The 19,455-nt window shown below is 42.9% G+C and overlaps 1 protein-coding gene across 1 annotated transcript; it reads left to right on the top strand.

Moving 5' to 3' along the window:
• Window positions 1-657: 657 nt before the first annotated feature.
• Window positions 658-9,656, top strand: LOC109740768 (uncharacterized). Its single transcript, XM_020299817.4, has 14 exons — window positions 658-1,086; window positions 1,705-1,795; window positions 1,904-1,988; window positions 2,079-2,163; window positions 3,124-3,193; window positions 5,580-5,649; window positions 6,248-6,293; window positions 6,371-6,620; window positions 6,959-7,164; window positions 8,443-8,517; window positions 8,646-8,715; window positions 8,826-8,906; window positions 9,023-9,102; window positions 9,200-9,656. The coding sequence occupies exons 1-14, from the start codon at window positions 953-955 to the stop codon at window positions 9,276-9,278; spliced, it is 1,422 nt and encodes a 473-aa protein (XP_020155406.1). The 5' UTR covers window positions 658-952; the 3' UTR covers window positions 9,279-9,656.
• Window positions 9,657-19,455: the final 9,799 nt, after the last annotated feature.

Genomic DNA, 19,455 nt, shown 5'->3' with positions numbered 1-19,455 from the left:
AACTGCTGATGAGACAAGGTACATGAACCCCGGGGTGGAATGGTATGGGCGCGGAGCCACGCAACGACGAACGTCACGATCAAAGCATTTCATTTCAAGGACTAAATTTCCTAATCTGCGACGCGCCTTTCCCGGTTGGTTGGTTATCATCAATCCATCTGAAGACGGCAGCCGACTGCATCATGGTGAGCCGGACGCATGATTGGCCGCTGGCCAGGAGAAACCCCGGCACGTCCCCATCCCATCCGTCGGCCGGAAGCCAGAATGCGCCGAGCACACGCCACCGCCTGCCCGTTCAACAACCCCGCCGTCGCCCATCCGCGCCGCGCGGCTGTCTGCCTACGACGGCGTTGCGCCGGTCGCCGGCGCCGCGCGTCACGCGTGCTGTGCCGTGCGTGACGGCGGGCGGAGCGGGCGTGCCGTGCACGCGACGCGGGCGGGACGGGACGTTCGGTCGGGCCGCGGGCGGAGCCACCAACGAGCGAATAATAAAAAATTGCAATAAGAATATAAAAAGATTATAATAAACAAACAAAGCGCAGAAATCTACGGCGGAAAACAACAAGGAGACGCGGGAGCCGTCCCGGAAAATATCCGGCTCGTCGGCTTCCCCCGAGCGAGCGCAAGTGACGGACGGGCACGCACTCCCTCCTATCCGACCCGGCCCAACCCAATCCATCCTCCCCGATATACCACCGGAAAACTTGCTGAGATAACACCGGAGGCGCAGACAAGGAAGGGAAGGGGAGGGAGAGGATCGTACCACTACCACCCTGTTTGTTAATCGGCAATCATAGTCCAGCGCCAAAGAGTAAAGAAGGAGAGAAGCCCTCCCCGCCTCCTCCTCCTCCTCGTTCCCTTTATCCCCCATTACTCACAGCCCCCCTGACAAGACCCACCACGGGCGGAGCTGAGAGAGGGAGGAGAAGAGTGGAGGCTTCGCGGGGGAGAGATGCAGCGGCGGCGGGCGCAGACGTGGGCGGGGGTGGGGAAGACGGCGCAGGCGGCGGCGGCGCACGCAGCGCTCTTCTGCTTCACGCTCCTCCTCGCCCTCAGGGTCGACGGCCGCACCGACTCCTCCTGGTGGTACGCCCCGTAAAACCTAGCTAGCTCCCCGCGCGCCCCCGGCTCGCCGCCGCGTCGATCTGATTCGGCCGGCTGGTGCCGACCCTGGTTAGTTGCGTTGGGGGCGCGAGCTGCTGCTCTGTTTCCCTTTCCGCGGGATGCAGATTCAGTCTAGAGGGTCCAGCGATGCAGATGCCCGCGTTCGCTCCGCGGGCCGACTTCCTGCGTCCGCTCGATTCGTGCGGTGCACTGATCTGTTCTGGGCCGAATCAGCGAATCACTCTGGTTATGAATGAGTTGGTGACCTCTCAATGGGACGGGCCGATTTAGTTTTAGTTTGCGCCCGCCCGTGTTTCAGATTGGAATTCAGCTCATGCTACCCAGTGTTAGCGGCTTCTGGTTGTAGCTTTCCTGCTGCATTTCGTAACTTCGAGATCTTGTTAATTGATTCACAATGGCTGTCTGTTTCTAGGAAGTTTGGAGCTCTTATGTAAATAGAATATAATTAAGGCAACCCAACTGTACTGTACATCGCCAATCAAGGCAACCCAACCCAACTGTACTGTGCATGGCTGGTTTGTGTGTGCGGTGACAAAGCTAATATCAGTTGTTAATCACCTTCTTATTTCGATTACCTAGGATTATATTCATCCCGCTGTGGCTATTTCATGGAGTGGCCGCCCGTGGAAGGTTTTCAATGCCAGCCCCTTCATTGCCTCATGGGCGTCATGTAAGATTTAGTACCGATTTGGCTAGTTTTTTGTTTGTTGCATATGCGTATGCAAGTGTTGTTTGTTTGCCGTGCATTGTATCTGACAAGTCCGTTCCCTATGTGTAGTGGGCTCCTTGTCATTCTGTTGTTGCAGCACCATTGCTAATCGCCTTCGAGCTGCTACTTTGCATATATCTTGAAAGCTTAAGAGGTACATGCTGAAGTTGCTAGATGAATGAAGCTTTGTCAAATCAACTCTATTTTGTGACCCTCACCTTGTCTTTCCTTTGTTTTTCCACAGTTAAGAATCATCCAGCTGTTGATATGAAGATCGTGTTCCTTCCTCTGCTGACTTTTGAAGTGATTATTCTTGTTGACAATTTTAGGTAAGATATCTTCTCCTTTTTTGATGCCTACATAGTAGTACTCTACTTTCCATTTTTATGTATATGCAGATGCAATGTTATGCATGAATTTAAGTGGATTTGCCTGTTTCCTTGCTTACATTATGTGTAATAAGTTTGGCTGAAATTATTCTAGCTTATCCTGTTAGATTGTTGATTCTTCTTCTGACTAGGTAACCAGCACAGGTGAAAGCTGTCATGATAATGATATATGTTAGTGCTTCCTGCTCATTATTCTTGTAACTTTCTACCTTGCTCAGATTATATCTGGAATTCTAGACGAATAATCTGTCCACATTTCTAATGTGGTGTGCACCCATCAGAAGCAGTTACATCCATTTTCACACAACCCCCACTCTCACAAGAGTCATTCAACTAGAGCAGCTTCAGTAGGGAATTCGCTTCATATACATGGGTGCAGTTGTGGTCTTTATAAACAATATGAACTTATTTACTCCGCATATACACCACCAAATCAATATCATTAGATTCATCATTGAACATATTTTCACATCATATAGATTTCTTATTGTAAATGTTCATATTGTTTTCTATAAAAACGGAGTAAATAAAAACGGAGGGAGTACAGCTCTATTCCAATATAAATGTATTATAGTATCTAGCTCTATTCAATAATCTTTTTTTTATTCCATTTATACACACTAGTAAGATGATGGTATTCACCCTGAAGTTATGAGTTGTAGTTGTAACCATCATTAAGCAAATTGGCATCCAATTCTTCAAACTATTGTTGTTTCAATCCCTTCTTATCTGCTTCAGTTATGTAACTTTGATCTTATTTTTCAAAAGACCCCCCTGGATGGAATTGTATAGTAAGAACAAGGACATAGTTTGTTATTTATGACAATAATTATGATTTATGATTGTAGTAACTATGGATCTTAACTTGATGTTTCTTTTTATACGCTTCCTATTTTTCAGAATGTGTAAAGCTTTAATGCCAGGGGATGAAGAAAGCATGAGCGACGAAGCTATTTGGGAGACACTTCCTGTAAGTTTTCTCGTACTAGTGGATCCGAAAATGGAACCTTCTTGAAATTAATCACAGTTCAAAATTTTCTTCCCTGAAGTAAACATATATTTACAACATCTCCTTCTGTTCACAAGGAAAAATAACGCTAAAGAAATACTCCCTCTGTCTCAAAATAAGTGTCGTTGATTTAGTACAATTTTCAACTTTGTACTAACTTTGTACTGAATCAGCGACACTTATTTTCGGACGGAGGGAGTATTTTGATACGGATGCCACTCACTTATAGAACTGAAAGTCATGCAACAGATAGCTAACTTTTTGTTTCGTTGGTAACTTTCTATTTCTGTTCGTAACAGATTGTAAATAAAAATATAATGATGTGATACAAAGTAATTACTAGATTGAATACATTATACAGCCCCTTTCAGATTGTACAGAGATTTGAATTATTCTATGTAGCACAAAACACAAACTTGGCCCAGCTGTTGATATGTCTTGCATCAACTCACCATGAAATAATGCATTGCAGAAATATATCAGTTAATTGTTAAACCTCAGGACTAATTCACCAAATGTATGGTTGGATCATTTCATTCTCTTTGATATTGATGCTCTAGTTGTAGTGCACAATCAAATTATATGAACATACTAACACCCTCTTGGAGCCTTGGTGCAGCGGTAAAGCTGTTGCCTTTGACCATGAGGTCACGGGTTCGAGTCCTGGAAACAGCCTCTTGCAGAAATGTAGGCAAAGGCTGCGTACTATGGACCCAAAGTGGTCGGGCCCTTCCCCGGACCCTGCGCAAGCGGGAGCTACGTGCATCGGGCTGCCCTTTTTTTATACTAACACCCTCTTCTTCAGTTGTCGGTTCACACATTGATAGCTTCCAGAATACAAATTTGCCCACTTTATTTATCTGGTAATCATAATTTCTTTAGTTGGCAGGATCATATTATTTTGGACGCTGGCGGTGTCCTAAACTTTAACCACTAATTTCCATTCTAAAATATTTCGAAAACCCAACTGAGAGATACCAAGCTCCAAAGGTTCAATTATCACTTTAATCATTAAACTGCTGAACAGTGTACAAAACAGTTAGCTAAATTGATGATGGAGGGGCCACATGTCAGTTATCATCTGCAGCCCTCTCTTCCTTCTATTACCTGGACATGGTAGAAGAGAGTGAGCCTGAGCAGAGGTAGTAGGGAGGAGCAGGCCCAGCCCTAACTTGGACCTAGACCAGAGCCTGCACACCCTTATTTTGGATTTTGCTTCCGCTCGAGCAGGGGGGAGGGTCGTTGCTGTCATCTCGATGTAGTTCACCCAGCTTGCCGTGCCTTGACAGAGGTGGCTTGCTCTGGGCTAGCGATTACACCCAGATTTGGGGAAGGGTACCTCACTTGTGTTGGCCAGTGGTGCGTTCGGTTGGGCTACTGATGATACCGCTTTGCCTTGCATGGATCTGCGCGCACGCCGATCGGCCGATGACTAGTGGCTCACCAACGATATTTCAGGACAACAATGTTGGCCACAGAATGAGTTGCAGAGAGACCTACGTGTGAGGCCAGCTATTTTTATTTGCTTACTTAATTGGTTTGTTGCTGGCTTGCTGCCAATGTGCTATGTAAGCAATGCATGTCAAATTGGATGACACTCGAGGCAAGAGATAATTTAAAAACTTGCTAGTAATACCAACTATTTTTATTTAGGATGCTGCAATGTGCCACGTCAGCATCAGTTGCCAAATAGGTTGCCCACATCAGGGAAAAACCCTCCTAGATTGGTGGAGTGCCGTGCTTTAGGCGTTTTCATAGCTCGAGTGTGTATTCTAGACAGCGTGGAGTTTATGGGTGAAAGTTGAACTTGAGTAATAATTGAAGGTCAGAAAATGGGCATTTTCCACAAAAGACTTGATATAACACAACGATATTCAAGTATCCAGTCTTAAATATAACTACTTCTTCCGTCCGGAATTGCTTGACGCTCAAATGGATGTATCTAGACGTATTTTAGTGCTAGATACATCCATTTGAGCGTCAAGTAATTCTGGACGGAGGGAGTACTATTTGAAGGATATTGGTAGAAAAGTTGCAGAAGTTCGACTGAATGTGTCCCGAAGTGACATTTTTTTGCGTGATCCCAGAGTGACATGTTTTTTAAACTGGGTGAATGTTTGAGTGCAAATTGATAAAACACAGCCAGCCATGTGGAAGTATTTTAAAAGATAAGTCTGTATAGCATTTTCACATTCAACATAACATATGTTACGCTGTTGTATATCACTGTGAACATTCTTACAGTTTGAGTACACAAATTGTAAAAAAAAACACTTTTTTTTTATCTTAACTACAGTACAGCCATTAATATTTGTCTTATATTAGATGCCTTTGATTTTGTAACCAGCATTTCTGGGTCGCAATCTCTATGGTGTTTCTTATAGCTGCGACAACCTTCACACTTCTCAAGTTATCTGGTAAAGTCTGCTGACCCGCCTTCCAATTGTTACGTCATATAAGAACGAGTATCTTATTCTCTTGCTAAGCATCTTATTTTTTTTCAATGGTTATAAACTAGTGGGTGTTTTGAGGCAGCTCCTTAGTTCCTCAAGGCCTTTACCATAGAATTAACAAAGAACATATGCCGTTCGTCAATTGTTTTGTGCTTCTGGATTACAGTTGAATCTTGTTTCTATGCACATGACTACAATGCTAGGGCTCCATAGTATGGAAGACCTAGGCTTTCTAAGGTTCTTTTATTTATTTACTAGAGCAGTAGAAGTGTGACTTAGGAGTTACTCCCTCCGTAAAGAAATATAAGAGCGTTTAGATAACTACTCTAGTGATCTAAACACTCTTATATTTCTTTACAGAGGGAGTATAAGTGAGACAGTCTTATTTTGAGACTGCCGAGCAGGTTTTGTGCTCTATAGGTAGTTTCTACTACCTATATACTTCCTGAACCTTTAGGAGTTACATTCTATCAGATCTCCCAAAGAATTACCTAAGTTAATCATTGTTGGGCCTCCTAATGCACGATATGATGTTGTAATATTGGCTTATTACATATGGCAGGTGATGTTGGTGCTTTGGGATGGTGGGATTTATTTATAAATTATGGGTGAGACTGATCTCAATAAAATTCTTGTTTAACAGCTAGTATTTCTAATAATCTAACCCATCAACTTGTTTATACAGGATTGCAGAGTGTTTTGCTTTTCTTGTTTGTACAAGATGGTTTAATCCCATGATTCATAGGCCTCCTACTCATGGGGAGGCTAGCTCATCATCATCAGCTATTAGATATCGTGATTGGGAGAGTGGTCTTGTCCTCCCATCACTTGAAGACCATGAGCAAGAGAGGATTTGTGGCCTTCCAGACATAGGAGGTCATCTCATGAAAATACCGCTGGTGGTTTTCCAAGTTTTGCTTTGTATGCGATTGGAGGTACATGCCATTCAAATCATATATTACGTAGGAAATATGGTTGAGATTAACGGGTCATATCTACTATTAGATGCTGGGCAGATGAAAAAGTGCCAGGTTAAAAACGTCTCCTTTCTGTCGAAAGAACATATGACTTGAATTCTGGAAAACATTGGCAACTTATTCTACTCAATCTGAACAGATCTTTGGAATTCAACTAGGGCGTTTAGTAAAAAGTAATACCCCTTCATTAGCTTCATTAGCTAGAAAACTGATTTGATCCGTAATGATCTTCATGACCTTATTGCTGTTAGCAATTCCTTCTTATGATTAGTAGTTTAATTTTATCTGATTTTCAGGGTACACCACCTAGCGCTCGCTACATTCCAATATTTGCTCTTTTCTCCCCACTATTTATTCTACAAGGAGCTGGTGTCCTTTTCTCGATAGGAAGATTGGTGGAGAAAGTTGTTCTGCTATTGCGTAATGGACCAGTTAGTCCGAATTACCTTACAGTATCATCAAAAGTCCGTGATTGTTTCGCTTTTCTTCATCATGGGTCAAGGTAAAGCTGATAGTTACCATGAGCTATTATTATATCAATTTATTTTCTTATTGGCTTATATTGAGTTAATTGCACGTACCACAATTAGGGCTAGGATAACGAATTGGTACCACTTCACGTTTTTTTTTGCATGTCAGTACCAAGTCTGGGGCATACCGTAACAAATCGAGTAAAACCTCGTATAAACCCATTTTGACAGGGAAACTAACGAGCAGGGCCCGCTTATCAGGGGCTGATGTGGCATGTTGTTTTGCAGAAAACCCCCTTGCTTTATATTTAATCACACCAATGGGCCTGAGCTGGGTCAAAGTTGACTCCGCCGAGTCAAAACTTGACATGTGGGGCCTTGGGAATAACAGTAATCTAACCAGAAGAATAACCTTAAGCTAATTTACTTGTGGGGCTGCATGTCAGACTCAGGGGTGTGTTTAACAGAGTAATTAGTCCCTAATTAAGCGTGCCACGTCGGCGCGCTGTGGTTTGGTCGCCGATGATCAAAAGCAATGGTGGAGGTGCATCGGGAGGTCATGGCGATGGCGAGCTCGGCCAGCGAAGGCGCTGGTGGCGCACGGGGCGCTCGCACGCGCGCTGGGGACGGGCGAGGCAGCCAGGGCGCTCATACACGCGCTCGGGACGGTCGAGGCAGCAGCACGCGACCGAACCATGACCAGGCGACGAGGGTGATGGGACTCGTGGGAGCTGAGGAGGAAAAGAGCTGCGGGCAGCGGGAATGGGCGGATCTGGCTGCGGGGTACATCTGGCCGGCGGCGCAAGGATTCCGGCGGACAGTGTCCAGATAGGCAGTGAGGGAGCTCGGGCGTTCGTCAATGGCCTGCACCGGGAGAGACAGGGAGATGAGAGACCGGGAGTGAGGAGGAGAAGGAACAGGAGGAAGGGGGAGCTGGGCGGCGCTGGGGCGCAGCTGCTGCTGCCGGCGGAGGTGAGCTCCGGCTCGAGCTTGTCGCGATGGAAGGCGCGTGAGGTCAGGGAGAATGGCCTTTTTAAAGCAAATTGGGGCTTTTGTGTGATTAAATATAAAGCAGGGGGGTTTCTGCAAAAATGTTGGCACCTGACAAGTGGGCCCCGCTTGTCAGGTTCCTGTCAAAATGGGTTTATATGAGGTTTAGCTGGATTTGTTACGGTCTGCCCAGCCCCAATTGTGGTACCAACGTTCAATTAAGTCGCTTATATTTGGCGATCCACTATGGAGCAATGTAACAGTATTCCGCCTTCATGCTGACTTCTAACATGGTAGCTTCGTATATATATATTGTTCAGGCTTCTTGGTTGGTGGTCTATTGATGAAGGGAGCAAGGAAGAGCAAGCTCGGCTGTTTTATACTGAATCTAACGGGTATTACTTCAGCTCATTCATACGAACTCATAAATTACGTTAATTTGCTTAGTATGCTGCTCTTTGTCTGTCAATGTTTACAAAGTCTCTGAACTAGTTGAAATACTTTGCTGTATTTTTGTTTTCAGGTACAATACATTCTCTGGTTACCCACCTGAGGTAGTAAAGAAAATGCCCAAGAAGGATTTAGCAGAAGAGGTATGCCTTTTACTGTTTTGTGATTCTATAATCATTTACCACATTAGAGTTTTAATCACTACCTGTGATTATCAACAAAAGCAACAACTTTCCTACTTGTTCACTTTCAGGTTTGGAGACTCCAGGCAGCGTTGGGAGAGCAATCTGAAATCACCAAGTCTACCCAGCAGGAATATGAAAGGCTTCAAAATGTACTTTCTCTTTGTCTCACTTGTTCAGGCTCATCTTTTCATTGGAATCAAAGTTGTCTGTCTGGTATGTCGTTCATTGTCTGTTGACAAAGCCAAGCAAATTCTGTTCGTTTCAGGAGAAGGTACTTTGTAGGATTTGCTACGAGGGAGAAATATGCATGGTCATACTTCCCTGCCGGCACAGAACGTTATGCAAGTATGCTTCGGCCTCTTGCTCTTGCCTACTCAATCTTTTCGACTGCACATTTCAGTTTGTTGTTAAATAGAAGCTACCATTTTTCTTTGCTGTATAGGTCATGTGCTGAGAAGTGCAAAAGATGTCCAATCTGCCGTAACCCCATCGAGGAGCGCATGGCTGTATATGATGTTTAAACCTCGCTAACTAAGCTGAACATTGCAAATCTGTACATGTGGCCTGTGTGATGTGCATATGTGCTCGATCACAACTTTAAGCTGATTGAGGTCTGCACAACTCCAGAAAAGTTCAGCAATATGGAGAAAATATATCTTGTCTAACCAAAAGGAAGGAAAAGATAGCTGCTGAGCATTTTCGGGTTCCAGTTATGTATTATCAGTCTGTAAGTATGTCACCTTGGCTCCTTTTTGTGCCTCATAGATGTTCCCGTTTGACTTAGGTTGTGTTCACTGTAAATAAAAATGTCTCGTTTTTTGTTTTTTGTGCTCCTTGACCTTGAGAAAAAAGAGAGTAAATGTTAATGTCTCTGGAATGGCATCTCATGGATCAAAGTATCTATTTGGTCTATTGTTCCACACGGTGAAGCGTGGCCCCTCACGTCGGGAAGGGCTTACGCATTCGTCTGGTTGGGAAAGGAATTGTTTGCGATTGGACTCCAGATATCTATTCTCTGCGATGCAATGCTCAGAAGCTTTGTGCAAACCGTTTCTTCTGAGGTTGGGACGTACAGTAGGAACGAATCTGCAAAAGGTTGTTGGTTTGCGTGCGCACATATCACCGTATTACCTGCACACAACTCTGGTGGTGTTGGTGGCTCGGGCTTATTTTCTCATGTCATCTCTAATGTTTGTTGAAGGCGAAGCTATACTTGCACTACTTGCATGTTTTATGGATGGATTAAATAGAGGGATTTAGATCATTTTAGATTTTAAGGATTATAACAACATCACTTGTTTATTCCATTTTGCGATTGGACTCCAGATATCTATTCTCTGCGATGCAATGCTGAACGTGAAGTGTAGGATTGATAGGCATTGACGCGAACTAATTTTCTGCAGGTCGATCAACTCACTCAAAACTAAAAGAAACAAGGTATCTTACCGTTCCAAAGTGAATTAGAAAAGCTTATCAACTTGTATGGGCAGAACGTGCACTGATGTGATGTAGCGAATACAAGGGTGAAAACTATCACACAATAAACTAGGGTATATGGTGGACTTTGGTTGGGATACCTAACAACACCAATTCACAAAGTCTAATGCTGATCGTGTAATGTTTTCACCTTTATAGTACTGGATATATAAAGAATGTAGCAGGCATCTTATTTTTGACCACCACAAAGTAACATGCTTGCATCACTGGAAATTTATCAGCATGGCAACCTCAGAATACACTGTTTTGTAGCGCTAGCACTTCTTACAACATTATTGATCTTACTCCAGCTTAATCTATCTTTTATTGAGCGTAGATCCATGCCTAACCCAGGTTCGCTCGATTTTGGGAGGACCAGCTAGATTCACTCGAATGAGTTCCAGTTACAACTGGAACGTAACCAGGGCGTTGCAGCAGGAACACTTGTTAAAAGTGAGGCTAATGATTAGATAACATGTGATGATTGGCTATGATGAGATGGCATGTTGACGATGTACCAAACATACATGATTTATTGATGTGGATGAGTTGCATAGATTGAAAAGGGACAACGCTAAGTCCACACGTGTGGTGGGAGCGAAACACGCCCACACGCCCTATAACACATAGACTGCGCCATGTTACCGCATGCATGCATGTAAGAATCTTTTTGGATTTTCAGTTTTTAAAATGTTTTATCTCTTAAATAAAAAAATCTGATTGAAGATCCGTTTTCACCATTAAATCCCTCGCGACGAGATCTTCAAAACTAGATCTCATATAAATATATTTCGGCGATTTTTTTTGGGATTAAAAGTTGCCATGCCCACGTGAATTGCCATGGTGTTTACACTGAAGTTGCCATGATATGTTTGAGCTATTTTCTTCGACATTTAAAAGTAAATTTTGACATATTATAAAATGGAGAATTAAGAAACTAGACTTGCCATGAACCATAAACTAAAATTGCCATGATACATGCACTTAAAATTGCCATGGTTCATACAAAAAATAATTTTCATGGTCAAAGTACATGAATTGCCATCATAAAAAAACTAAAATTTTCATGCTTAACAAACTAAAATTGCCACATGGCAACTTTAGTTTAAGCACTATAGCAACTACAGTGTAAACATCATGGCAACTTTTGGACAGAAAAAAATCTCGTCGAAACATATCAACATGGGGTCTAGTTTTGAATATCTCGTCGAGACGGATTTAATGGTGAAGACGGATTTTAATTTGATTTTTTAATTAGGAGATAAAACATTTTTAAGCCGAAACCAAAAAGATTCCTGCTGATGTCATCTGTTCATACGTGGCAAAATGAGTGGTGATGGAGGCGTGTGGGCGATGTGCAAGATGTCACACGTGTGAGCGTTAGTTTTTTCATAGAAAAGATAGTTGGATACTGAGGTGGAGCATGTAACTAAAACGAATAAAAAAATAAAATAAAATAATGATGTGAACTATTTATAAATTTATATATGATTTCGGTATGGATGGAGCGGGAGAAAGACAAATATAAAAGAATGCAATTGCCTCCTAAATAGGAGGTGACATAGGGAGGAACGCGCACTGTTGATTCTGACCGCTGTTTCGGAGCAGCCGTAGTTTTCGTCACTCTCTTCCGTCTTTGGTGCCATAGGCGTTGGAACTACCAATGCATAGATAGAAAAAATAGTTGGGTACTAAGGTGGAGCATGTAACTAAAACAAATAGAAAAAATAAAATAAAATAATGATGTGACGTATTTATAAATATATATATGACTAGCACATATGCCCGTGCGTTGCAATGGAAGAAAAAATAATATGCACTTGAAGTTAGTGAGAATTATATGTGCAACCAAAACCTTGTGTGCACGTGAAGAAGGAACATTTAACTTCTCGGTTTTAGCGGGTGTGAAGTAATCAATCCGCTATTTTTCCATTCATTGATTGAGGGTATTTAGAAGTTATGTAATCGTACGCCAGAGAAGGCCCATGAATTATTTAATCTACTTTCCTTTTCAATCGAGGAGATTTTAAGGTATGAAGTTTCTTAATATTGTAGGAAATATGAACCATTTTTTAAATTCTAAACGGGTTTTAAAATATTATGTACACTTAAAAAAAGCGAACAAAATTTGAAACCGGAACATCTTTTGAAATTCGCAAACATTTTTTGAAAACACCAACTTTTTATTATAAAAACATGGATATTATTTGAATTTGTGAACATTTTTTTAGAATGGGAACATGTGTTGCAAATTCATAACATTTTTCAAAAATCTTTATCCTTTATACACGAACATTATTTTGAAAATTTGAAAATTTCTAAACCAAGAATATTTTCAATTTGGAGCATTTTTTAAAATGCCATTTTCTTTTTAGAAATCTTGAACAATGTTGAAAACAATTTTTTTTTGAAAAAATGGGAATCTTTTTTCATGTTCCAAATATTTTCAAAATAGCAACAAAATTGAATTCAGAACATTTTCCAAAATTTGATTTTTTTTAAATTTTGAACGTTTTTTTTAATTTTGAATTTATGAAATAAATTCGGTAAGAAATGTAAACTTGGAAGGAAAAAAAGAGATAGGGGAAGGAGAGTAAAAATAGAATTAACACAGAAACAAAGAAAAATGGGTCAGCCCATTATTGCTTGTCTTGTGCGAAGCTCTGATTATTTGCCGCCATGTGTGAAAAATAGAATTTTCCCAGCTGGGTGGGCGGAAAAAAAAGTGGTATGGCTTTGCTGGCCCATAGCGTGCGGCCCATGTACAAAATTCTGGAAAAGCCTTTTTTTCTAGCAGAAGAATGCATAAGAATTTAGTACCATCTCGGATAGAAAAAAAATTCTTTTCGGTGGTGAACGGATGAAAAAATTGGCGAAACACACCTTGATTCATTAGTAGGTATAGGTATAGAGGTACATATATAGATTTCGGTATGGATGGCGTGGGAGAGAGACAGATATAGAAGAATGCAATTGCCTCCTAAATAGGAGGTGACATAGGGAGGAACACGAACTGTTGATTCTGACCGCTGTTTCAGAGCAACCGTAGTTTTCGTCACTCTCTTCCGTCTTTGGTGCCATAAGCGTTGGAACTATCAATGTCTAGGGCGCCACCCTGTGGCACCGCTTGAGAGGGAGTTGTGCGCATTTTTCATTTAAAAAAATACATGGAGTCCTCTCCTCCATCTAGAAAAACATTAAAAAAATCCTCACTTTCATCTCGAAAAAGAAGTAAAAAGGAAAAGAAAGAAAATCACCAACGCAGTCTACCAGCAAGCGGCACTTTGCGTAGCCCTCCATTTTACAAAACTGTGTGGGATCATCACTGTTGAGAGAAAAAGTGAATCCTCTGTCACTTTCATTAGATGATTGTAGGCATTTATACAAGGAGAAGGGATGCGATGAAGAGGCTGTTGGGGAACGCAGTAATTTGAAAAAAAAATCCTACGATCACACAAGATCTATCTAGGAGATGTATAGCAATGAGAGGGGAGAGTGTGTCCACGTATCCTCATAGACCGAAAGCGGAAGCGTTTAGTAACGCGGTTGATGTAGTCGAGCTTCTTTGTGATCCAACCGATCCAAGTACCGAACGTACGGCACCTCCGCGTTCAGCAAACGTTCAGCTCGATGACGTCCCTCGTGCTCTTGATTCAGTTGAGGAGGAGGGTGAGTTCCATCAGCACGACGGCGTGGCGACGGTGATGATGATGTTATCGGCGCAGGGCTTCGCCTAAGCACTACGATGGTATGATCGAGGTGTGTAACTGTGGAGGGGGGCACCGCACACGGTTAATAGAAACTTGTGTGTTCTAGGGTGCCCCTCTACCCCCATATATAAAGGAGGGAGGGGGAGGCCGGCCGGCCAAGCTAGGCGCGCCGAGAGAAGGGGAATCCTACTAGGACTCCAAGTGCTAGTAGGTTTCCACCTAAAGGAGAAGGGGGAAGGAAGGGAGAGGGGGGCCGTGCCCCTAACCCCTTGTCCAATTCGGACTGGGCTTGGGGGGGGGGGAGGGGGCGCCACCTCCTCACCGCTGCCTCTCCTTCCCACCAAGGCCCATCAACTCCCCGGGGGTTCCGGTAACCCCTCCGACACTCCGTTTTTACCCGAAACTATCCGGAACACTTCCGGTGTTCGAATAACATGGTCAAATATATCAATCTTCATGTCTCGACCATTTCAAGACACCTCGTCACGTCCGTGATCTCATCTGGGACTCCGAACAAACTTTGGTCATCAAAACACATAACTCATAATACAAATCGTCATCGAACATTAAGCGTGCGGACCCTACGGGTTCGAGAACTATGTAGACATGACCGAGACACATCTCCGGTCAATAACCAATAGCGGAACCTGGATGCTCATATTGGCTCCTACATATTCTTCGAAGATCTTTATCGGTCAAACCGCATAACAACATATGTTGTTCCCTTTGTGATCGGTATGTTACTTGCCCGAGATTCGATCGTCGGTATCATCATACCTAGTTCAATCTCGTTACCGGCAAGTCTCTTTACTCGTTCCGTAATACTTCATCCCGCAACTAAACCATTAGTCACATTGCTTGCAAGGCTTATTGTGATGAGCATTACCGAGAGGGCCCAGAGATACCTCTCTGATACTCGAAGTGACAAATCCTAATCTCAATCTATGCCAACTCAACAAACACCTTCAGAGACACCTGTAGAGCACCTTTATACTCACCCAGTTACGTTGTGACGTTTGATAGCACACAAAGTGTTCCTCCGGTATTCGGGAGTTGCATAATCTCATAGTCAGAGGAACATGTATAAGTCATGAAGAAAGCAATAGCAATAAAACATAATGATCATTATGCTAAGCTAACAGATGGGTCTTTTCCATCACATCATTCTCTAATGATGTGATCCCGTTCATCAAATGACAACACATGTGTATGGTTAGGAAACTTAACCATCTTTGATTAACGAGCTAGTCTAGTAGAGGCATACTAGGGACACTCTGTTTTGTCTATGTATTCACACATGTACTAAGTTTCTGGTTAATACAATTCTAGCATGAATAATAAACATTTATCATAATATAAGGAAATATAAATAACAACTTTATTATTGCCTCTAGGGCATATTTCCTTCAGTCTCCCACTTGCACTAGAGTCAATAATCTAGTTCACATCGCCATGTGATTTAACACCAATAGTTCACATCACCATGTGATTAACACCCAAAGGGTTTACTAGAGTCAGTAATCTAGTTCACATCGCCATGTGATTAACACCCAAAGAGTACTAAGGTGTGATCATGTTTTGCTTGTGAGAGAGGTTTAGTCAACGGGTCTGCCATATTCAGATCCATATGTATTTTGCAAATTTTCTATGTCTACAATGCTCTGCACATAGATACTCTAGCTAATTGGTCCCACTTTCAATATGTATCCAGATTGAGACTTAGAGTCATCTGGATCAGTGTCAAAGCTTGCATCAACGTAACCCTTTACGACGAACTTTTTGTCACCTCCATAACCGAGAAACATATCCTTATTCCATGAAGGACAATTTTGACCGCTATCCAATGATCTACTCCTGGATCACTATTGTACCCTCTTGCCAAACTCATGGTGAGGTACACAATAGGTCTGGTACACAACATTGTTGGAGAACGTAGTAATTTCAAAAAAATTCCTACGCACACGCAAGATCATGGTGATGCATAGAAACGAGAGGGGAGAGTGTTGTCTACGTACCCTCATAGACCGTAAGCGGAAGCGTTATAACAACGCGGTTGATGTAGTCGTACGTATTCATGATCGACCTATCCTCAGCACCGAACGTACGGCACCTCCGCGTTCAGCACACGTTCAGCTCGGTGACGTCCTGCGAACTCACAATCCAGTAGAGCTTCCGGGAAGAGCTTCGTCAGCACGATGGTGTGGTGACGGTGATGATGATGCTACTGACGCAGGGCTTCGCCTAAGCACCGCTACGGTATGACCGAGGTGGATTATGGTGGAGGGGGGCACCACACACGGCTAAGAGATCAATGATCAATTGTTGTGTCTTTGGGGTGCCCCCTGCCCCCGTATATAAAGGAGCTAGGGGGAGGCGGCCGGCCAAGGAGGAGGGCGCGCCAAGGGGGGAGTCCTACTCCCACCGGGAGTAGGACTCCTCCTTTCCTAGTAGGAGTAGGAGAAGGGGGAAGGGAAGGAGAGAGGAGGAAGGAAAGGGGGCGCGCGGCCTGCCCTAGCCGCCCCTCCTCTTCTCCACTAAGGCCCATTAGGCCCAATAGCTTCCCGAGGGGGGGGGGGTCCGGTAACCCCCGGTACTCCGGTATATGTCCGAAACCTCCTGGAACCCTTTCGGTGTCCGAACATAGTCATCCAATATATCGATCTTTACGTCTCGACCATTTCGAGACTCCTTGTCATGTCCGTGATCATATCCGGGACTCGGAACTACCTTCGGTACATCAAAACACAAAAACTCATAATACCGATCGTCACAGAACTTTAAGCGTGCGGACCCTACGGGTTCGAGAACTATGTAGACATGACCGAGACACGTCTCCGGTCAATAACCAATAGCGGAACCTGGATGCTCATATTGGCTGCTACATATTCTACGAAGATCTTTATAGGTCAAACCGCATAACAACATACATTGTTCCCTTTGTCATCGGTATGTTACTTGCCCGATATTCGATCGTCGGTATCTCAATACCTAGCTCAATCTCGTTACCGGCAAGTCTCTTTACTCGTTTCGTAATGCATCATTTCGCAACTAACTCATTAGTCACATTGCTTGCAAGGCTTATAGTGATGTGCATTACCGAGAGGGCCCAGAGATACCTCTCCGACAATCAGAGTGACAAATCCTAATCTCGATCTATGCCAACTCAACAAGTACAATCGGAGACACCTGTAGAGCACCTTTATAGTCACCCAGTTACGTTGTGACGTTTGGTAGCACACAAAGTGTTCCTCCGGTAATCGGGAGTTACATAATCTCATAGTCATAGGAACATGTATAAGTCATGAAGAAAGCAATAGCAGTAAACTAAAACGATCAAGTGCTAAGCTAACGGAATGGGTCAAGTCAATCACATCATTCTCTAATGATGTGATCCCGTTAATCAAATGACAACTCATGTCTATGGCGAGGAAACTTAACCATCTTTGATTCAGCGAGCTAGTCAAGTAGAGGCATACTAGTGACACTCTATTTGTCTATGTATTCACACATGTACAAAGTTTCTGGTTAATACAATTCTAGCATGAATAATAAACATTTATCATGATATAAGGAAATATAAATAACAACTTTATTATTGCCTCTAGGGCATATTTCCTTCAGTCTCCCACTTGCACTAGAGTCAATAATCTAGATCACATCGCCATGTGATTTAACATCAATAGTTCACATCACCATGTGATTAACACCCATAGTTCACATCATCATGTGACCAACACCCAAAGGGTTTACTAGAGTCAATAATCTAGTTCACATCACTATGTGATTAACACCCGAAGAGTACTAAGGTGTGATCATGTTTTGTTTGTGAGAGAAATTTAGTCAACGGGTCTGCTACATTCAGATCCGTATGTATTTTGCAAATCTCTATGTCTCCCACCTGGACTTGATCCCGGATGGAATTGAAGCGTCTCTTGATGTGTTTGGTTCTCTTGTGAAATCTGGATTCCTTTGCCAAGGCAATTGCACCAGTATTGTCACAAAAGATTTTCATTGGACCCGATGCAGTAGGTATTACACCTAGATCGGATATGAACTCCTTCATCTAGTCTCCTTCATTTGCTGCTTCCGAAGCAGCTATGTACTCCGCTTCACACGTAGATCCCGCCACGACGCTTTGTTTAGAACTGCACCAACTGACAGCTCCACCGTTCAATGTAAACACGTATCCGGTTTGCGATTTAGAATCGTCTGGATCAGTGTCAAAGCTTGCATCGACGTAACCATTTACGACGAGCTCTTTGTCACCTCCATAAACGAGAAACATATCCTTGGTCCTTTTCAGGTATTTCAGGATGTTCTTGACCGTTGTCCAGTGATCCACTCCTGGATTACTTTGGTACCTCCCTGCTAAGCTAATAGCAAGGCACACATCAGGTCTGGTACACAACATTGCATACATGGTAGAGCCTATGGCTGAAGCATAGGGAACATTTTTCATTTTCTCTCTATCTTCTGCAGTGGTCGGGCATTGAGTCTGACTCAACTTCACACCTTGCAACACAGGCAAGAACCCTTTCTTTGCTTGATCCATTTTGAAGTTCTTCAAAACTTTGTCAAGGTATGTGCTTTGTGAAAGTCCAATTAAGCGTCTTGATCTATCTCTATAGATCTTGATTCCCAATATATAAGCAGCTTCACCGAGGTCTTTCATTGAAAAACTCTTATTCAAGTATCCTTTTATGCTATCCAGAAATTCTATATCATTTCCAATCAGCAATATGTCATCCACATATAATATTAGAAATGCTACAGAGCTCCCACTCACTTTCTTGTAAATACAGGCTTCTCCAAAAGTCTGTATAAAACCATATGCTTTGATCACACTATCAAAAACGTTTATTCCAATTCAGAGAGGCTTGCACCAGTCCATAAATGGATCGCTGGAGCTTGCACACTTTGTTAGCTCCCTTTGGATCGACAAAACCTTCCGGTTGCATCATATACAACTCTTCTTCCAGAAATCCATTCAGGAATGCAGTTTTGACATCCATTTGCCAAATTTCATAATCATAAAATGCGGCAATTGCTAACATGATTCGGACAGACTTAAGCATCGCTACCGGTGAGAAAGTCTCATCGTAGTCAACTCCTTGAACTTGTCGAAAACCTTTCACAACAAGTCGAGCTTTGTAGATAGTAACATTACCGTCAGCGTTAATCTTCTTCTTGAAGATCCATATATTCTCTATGGCTTGCCGATCATCGGGCAAGTCAACCAAAGTCCACACTTTGTTCTCATACATGGATCCCATCTCAGATTTCATGGCCTCAAGCCATTTTGCGGAATCTGGGCTCACCATCGCTTCTTCATAGTTTGTAGGTTCGCCTTGGTCAAGTAACATGACCTCCAGAATAGGATTACCTTACCACTCTGGTGCGGATCTTACTCTGGTTGACCTACGAGGTTCGGTAGTAACTTGATCTGAAGATTCATGATCTACATCATTAGCTTCCTCACTAATTGGTGTAGGTGTCATAGAAACCGGTTTCT

The sequence above is a fragment of the Aegilops tauschii genome, chromosome 4, assembly GCF_002575655.3.
Source record: "Aegilops tauschii subsp. strangulata cultivar AL8/78 chromosome 4, Aet v6.0, whole genome shotgun sequence".
In the NCBI taxonomy this organism is placed as follows: Eukaryota; Viridiplantae; Streptophyta; class Magnoliopsida; order Poales; family Poaceae; genus Aegilops; species Aegilops tauschii.
Note: the sequence above shows the minus strand (reverse complement) of the source record. Positions and strands in the feature narration are given on the sequence as shown.

Coding starts and splice junctions, on each gene's coding strand:
- LOC109740768 (XM_020299817.4), top strand. CDS start 953: ATGCAGCGGCGGCGGGCGCAGACGTGGGCGGGGGTGGGGAAGACGGCG. Junction 1,087..1,704: donor CGCACCGACTCCTCCTGGTG/GTACGCCCCGTA, acceptor TCGATTACCTAG/GATTATATTCATCCCGCTGT. Junction 8,907..9,022: donor AATATGAAAGGCTTCAAAAT/GTACTTTCTCTT, acceptor TGTTCGTTTCAG/GAGAAGGTACTTTGTAGGAT.